The sequence below is a fragment of the Chiloscyllium plagiosum genome, chromosome 16 (assembly GCF_004010195.1).
Source record: "Chiloscyllium plagiosum isolate BGI_BamShark_2017 chromosome 16, ASM401019v2, whole genome shotgun sequence".
NCBI lineage: Eukaryota > Metazoa > Chordata > Chondrichthyes > Orectolobiformes > Hemiscylliidae > Chiloscyllium > Chiloscyllium plagiosum.
The window spans coordinates 24,698,995-24,705,597 of record NC_057725.1 but is presented as its reverse complement, the minus strand read 5'-3'; the positions used below and the strand labels follow the sequence as shown (position 1 = coordinate 24,705,597).

General features: G+C 40.3%; 1 protein-coding gene across 3 annotated transcripts in view; it reads right to left on the bottom strand.

Moving 5' to 3' along the window:
- LOC122557702 (doublecortin domain-containing protein 1-like) overlaps window positions 1-6,603 on the bottom strand; it is a 544,701-nt gene that overhangs the window by 230,592 nt on the left and 307,506 nt on the right. For all 3 annotated transcript variants that reach the window (XM_043705576.1, XM_043705578.1, XM_043705577.1), the window contains one exon: window positions 4,915-5,043. In XM_043705576.1, coding sequence (XP_043561511.1) covers window positions 4,915-5,043 — 129 coding nt within the window. The remainder of the gene's footprint in view (window positions 1-4,914; window positions 5,044-6,603) is intronic.

The window sequence follows — 6,603 nt, the reverse complement described above, 5'->3', positions numbered from 1 at the left end:
TGGCTAGTTGATGTTCATTTATGCGGATTGTTAGCTGTCTTCCTGTTTGTCCTATGTAGTGTTTTGTGCAGTCCTTGCATGGTATTTTGTACACTACATTAGTTTTGCTCATGTTGGGTATCGGGTCCTTCGTTCTGTTGAGTTGTTGTCTGAGCGTGGCTGTTGGTTTGTGTGCTGTTATGAGTCCTAGGGGTCGCAGTACATGAACATCAACTAGCCACGAAACGACACGACCAGCTATCCTTTGTTTCCACACACGCAGACAACAAGCAACATGAATTCGACTGGGACAACACTGCTATCATAGGGCAAGCCAGACAGAGAACAGCCAGGGAATTCCTAGAGGCATGGCATTCATCCACAAACTCCATCAACAAACACATCGACCTGGACCCAATATACCAACCACTACAGCGGACAGCTGAAACTGACAATCGGAAGCGGCAGGGGCAGACCACTATAAACATCGGAGGAAACATCAAAGAAGCGCTTCGCAGGAGGCTCCCAAGCACTGATGATGTCGCCTAGCCAGGGGACGAAACGTTTGCAACAAACACTTCCAGCTCGGCGAACAGAACCACAACAACGAGCACCCGAGCTACAAATCTTCGCACAAACTTTGAACTTTACTTGTTCTTTTATGTAGTTTAGGGAAAGAAATCTATCACCCTTCCCTGCTCAGAGAGCCAAGTGGTTGATTCTAAATGGCCTTCTCATTATGAAGGATGGGCAATATAGCCAGTAATGCCCACATCCTGTGATGATTGTTTTTTAAAAATGGTCCAGGTAATCCCCTCATAGCTCTTTTATCAGCTTCATACAACACTCAAAAAGTTGATAGTTGCACCAATGTATCCAACATTAAAACAAACCCAAGAGAATGCAAATGTGGAAATCTGAAATAAATCTGTTCTGAAGAAGGGTCACTGGACTTGAAGTATTATCTCTGATCTCTCTCCACAGATGCTACCAGACCTGCTGAGATCTTCCAGTACTTTCTGTTGCGTCAATAATATATAGTGCCATAACAATAATCATTTAACCATTTTCTTTATAAATACTAAGAGATATTTTAAAAATACAATTTGCAATCCTTAAACACATCATTCCTACATATTCTTGCTCATGTTAAGATTAACGCACCATTTCCTATTCTCAGTCAGTCATACTGTGTTGCTTAAAATGAAGAATTTGTTTAACTGTCTTTGGCTGATAAAAGACAAATTTGATACCACCACAAACTACCGCTTTTATTTCATATATCTAATTCTCATTAAGAGAAGCTGGTCATTGATGCAGTTGTCCTCTACCTCAGCTTATCAATGAATTAAAGAAACAAAATAAGTTTATCATTTCAAAGATTATTTCTCAGCCATGTATTCTTACTGCGTTTACACCAGTCAGGTTATTTTAAAAAAAAATCAAAATCTTTCTATCTGAATTAGTTGAAGAAGAAAAAACTTAATTGAAACAACATCCATTTATATCACTCATGATGTTTTTTAGAAACTTAATGCATTTCTGGCCACTTCATTAACCAAGTTAATGATCCATTTGAATGGGACTAAACACCTGCTCTTAAATGGGGCATTCTGGCCAGAAAGCTGACCCATTGACACACTTGGTCAAGCTACTAAACAGGGAGTATGCCATTATGAGAGTGGTGGCACAATGATATTGGCAATTCAAACTCAGAACTAGGATTTTAAGCAGTATACTTACACTGAGTGTTATCTTTTAGAGAAAAAAGTGGCACTTGGGTTTCCGAGCAAAAAATAACTGAGATATGACACCACACAACACAACCGCTTAATACTGTACCATGGTGGTCCAATGTTCACAATCTTTGCTAATCCATTGAAAATAAACAGATACATGCCTGTGTAAAACTATCACACAAAAGGAATGCCATCAATTGCTTAAAATATTTGTATGCCCCATGACAGAGTAAAGTCTTAGCTGGAATATTTGTTATGGAATTGAGGTTAAGATCTAACCGCAGCCTCTGCACTGAGATGGCAAAATCAGTTCAAAGCAATCCAAATTTTCATAACAACAGTAAAATGCTCAAAACAGGTCAGACAAGATCTGTGGAGAGAGAAAAACAGAGCTAATATTTTAGGTTGAATGTCTGAAAAGTTCAAAGTTATCAACCTGAAATGATAACTCTATATTTCTACCTCTTCACAAATGCAATCCTGAGCGTTTCCAGCATTTTCAGATTTTTATTTCATTTTCACTTACATTCATTTCAGGTCTCTTGCACTGTATTTTTGTTTAAAAATAATTAGATTCGGAGGTGCATTTTTGTTTATATTTTGCAGGTTGATTCCATTCTAATTTGCAATTCTATCCACAGCAAATAAGAATTGTAAGATTTACAATAAATAGCAGAAATGGACCATTCACGTATTGAACTAGCTTCGTCATTTAACAAGATCATAGGTACACTGATTAAAGCAAAACTCCATTTTTCACTCTTAAATCAACAACAGTCAACTGCCATGTTGATCAAAAATCTGTCTAATTAAGCTTTGAATATACTTGGACAACAGTGTCTATTGCTTTCTGGGAAAATGAATTCCAAAAGCTAATGACTCAGAGACATTCGTCTGCACGAGTGCAGCTTTAACAACATGAAGAGCTTGACACCATCTCAGACAAGAAGACAGTGAGGTCTGCAGATGCTGGAGATCAGAGTTGAGAGTGTGTTGTTGGAATAGCACAGCAGGTCAGGCAGCGTCGGAGGAGCAGGAAAATCAACGTTTCGGGCCGGAGCCCTTCATCAGGAAATGGATTCCAAAAAGATTCCTGATGAAGGGCTCCGGCCCGAAACATCAATCTTCCTGCGCCTCGGATGCTGCCTAATCTGCTGTGCTTTTCCAACAACACACCCACCATCCAAGACAAAGCAGCCTGCTTGATTGGTATCACATCCACAAGCATCCACTCCCTCTACAGCCAGCACACACTAACAATAGTATGTACCATCTACAAAATGTACTGCAGAGATTCACCAAAGGACTATATCTAGCACCTTCTACACAAAGAAATATTACCATCTTGAGATGAAAAGCAGCAAATACGTGGAAACATGACCACCTACACATTCTCCAAGACAATCACCGTCCTGACTTTGAAATATCACTGTTGCTGGGTCAAAGTTTTAGGACTCCCTCCTCAGCAGCATTGTGGGCGCACCAACATCAAATGGACTATAGGAGTTTGGGTTGACAGTTCACCATCACTTTCCAAGGGCAACTAGGCATGGACAATTAATGTTGGCCTACCCAGCAGAGCTCATAATCCATTAATGAATAAAAATAAATTTCTCCTTCGCTCCATCTTAAATGAGGTATTACTTACTTTTAAGCTGTGTGCTTTAATTCAAGATTGCATCCATGTCAAGCTGCCTCAGAATCTTCAGTAACATCACCTGTCCTTCTTCTAAACACCAATAGGCTCGATTGATCCTCATAAGACAATCCCTTTGTGCCAGTGCTCAACTTTGCGAACATCTCCAAACTAATTCCAATGTAAATAGGTCCCCCTCAAGTAAGCAGACCAAAACTGTACACAGTACTCTGATAGTCTCATCAAATCCCTGTACACTTGTACCAAAAGCTTCCCTACTTTTATACTTCATTCCCTTTGAAACATAGGCCATCATAATTCCATTCTTTACCTAGCTACTATCATTTTGTGATTCATGTCTAACAAAAACCGGAATCAGCTATACTGCAGCATTCTACAGTCTCTCTCTCTCTCTCTCAACTTAAGTAAGATGGTTTTTCTGTTCTTACTGCCCACTTTCCCCCTCATACTTCCTGTTGCTGTGCAGATCTCAGAAATCCATCTGCAGTAGCAACTTCCAGAACGAGAAGTCAAAAGTCCATGCTGTGCACAGACCGTCTGAACAGCTTAGAGTGAACATTCCTTCCTGCCAAAAAGTGGAAAACCTTCCATTTCATTCCATTACACCCTATTTGCCATTTCTTTGCTCACTCATTTAAACTATCAGCACCCCTTACATAATCTGTACACTCCATACAGCTTGCTTTTCTAACTTTGTATCGTCAGAAAATTTGGTTACAAGACAATTAGTTCCCTCATCTAAGATATACCAAATATAAATAGTTGAGGGCCTAATACTGACCCCCATGTCACTCCTCAAGTTACAGTTTGCCAAGCTGAAAATGACCCATTTAGTCATCTTACTTTGTCACTGTTAGTTGGCATCTTCGTGCTAATATCTCACCTTCAACACCATGAGCTCAAATCTTGTGCAGTAATATTTCGCAGCACATTTTGAAATGCCTTTTGGAAATTCATATACAAATCTATTGGTTTCCCTAAGTCAACCCTGATATCACATAATCAAGGATTCTAATAAATTTGACACACACAATTTTCCTTTCACAAAACCACATTGCGTCTTCCTGATATTGTTATGAATTTCTAAAAGTCCCACTACTGCTATCTTTTAATCATGGATTTTAGCATGTTTTCAATGACAGTTGTTAGGCTAACTGGCCAATGGCTTTCTGCTTTCAGTCTCTCTCTCCTTTCTTGAACTGTGATGTTACAATTCTGGCATTTTACATTCCAATCTGATTACATTCCAATCAGTGTGAGCTTTTCAGAGTCTAGGGAATTTTGGATGTCTCTCCATGCTAATGATGACCCAATCAGCACTCTCTTTCCTTGCTGTATAAAATGGCATCTGTTTCTTATGTGTAATTCTTTTCAGTACAAAATAAAAAGTTTTAACTTCTTGTCCCTTCTGTACTAACAAGCAGTCATTTAAAAATGTAAAAAAAACAGCTATGCTGAATCTACAGTGAATTTTAGCAGAACTTGATTGCACATAACAACTTTGCACACAATTTCAGGCTTTCTTTCTCTATTACTGACCTCTTCTTCCAAATTGCTGTTCCGCCCCTGGTCATTTAAAGAACACGACTCAAAATGTTGTCGAGTCTGGATCGCATCTACACTTAACTTCAGTTCCCCAATGTAAGTTAGAACCATTTCAGGATGAGCCTATGGAAAGAAAAAACAACAAAAGAGATTTAAGAGAACATCACTTTACTAATGCAGGTATGACATCGCACACTAACGAACAAAGAAGAGAATACTGTGATTGCACATCTTCAATGGAATTGCAAAGTTTTCATCCAACACTGACATCATGTTTTCTACCTAAGAGGAAAGTATAAAAGGAAGCACATATATGAAGTAATTTTGACCATCTTCGGAACGCGGAAACATTCCAAGGCCAATAAAGCCATTACTGTTGAAACACAGGGAAATACAGAAGGCAGTCTGCACACATTAAGATCTCATGAACAACAGTGAAATGAATAAGACAAATATTAGGGGTGGCCTTAGCCTAATCCACCTTTTGTGATGTTGGCCAAGACACCAGGCCAACATCCTGCCCTTCTTCAAATAGCACAATAGGAATTTGTAATCTCATTTTAGCAGGACAGGCTATCCTACAATTCAACATAGTCTTAACTACGTTGTCTAAATTCTTTATATGGAATATCAGCCAAGATTATAAGCTAAGTTCCTTCAGGAACCCAATCAAATTAAGGACAGAGGATGGAGTCCACAGCCAAGAGGGCTACAGGGGATGTCTGAATGTTTTTTTTATCAGACAGCAACTCCATTGAGAGAGGTGGGTGCTGCTGCTGTAGGTGAGAAACTGCAAGAGCCCTGTCTGAAGACATAAATGATGCTAAATATATAGAAAGCCCATGGTCAAGTTATACCTGCTCCAGAGGTGTCTCATAACATCTCTGAGCCAATTGATTTGAAAATATCTATAATAGGTACAACTGGCAGACCAACATAGCAGAGGGGGATCCCCTGAAATAGTGTCAGGGGATCTTTTCCAACCACCTAGAAAATGTCAATAAGGTATTGGTTTAACATTCATCAAAAATGCTTCTGACAGTGCAATGGTACTTCGCAAGAATTTCAGCCTCAATTCTTGTGACCAGGTCTTGAAGGGGGATTGAAACTAAAACTCTCTGACTCAAAGACAACAGCGCAACCAATGGAGGCATAGTAGATATCCCTCCAGCTAAACTCCCAGAAACATCCCTTCCAACGTCACCCTATCGACACCCTACTGGCAGGAGGCCTCCACCATTTCATCTACACCATCTACAGGCTCCAGCCATCACTGGGGAGAGATCAAACTCCTGGAAAATCAAATCAACTCATGAAGGGTAGCCTCAATTGGTTTTAATTCATGAACCATTAGCACCATTGGACAGGTGCTTTGAAAATAGTCCAGAGGCAAGCATGTGCCTGGATCAGTGGTGCTGGAAGAGCACAGCAATTCAGGCAGCATCCGAGGACAGGCAAAATCGACGTTTCGGGCAAAAGCCCTCATCAGGAATAAAGGCAGAGAGCCTGAAGCGTGGAGAGATAAGCTAGAGGAGGGTGGGGGTGGGAGAGAGTGGCATAGAGTACAATAGGTCAGTGGGGAAGGAGATGAAGGTGATAGGTCAGGGAGGAGAGGGTGGAGTGGATAGGTGGAAAAGGAGCTGGGCAGGTCGGACAAGTCCGGACAGGTCAGGGGATCGAGTT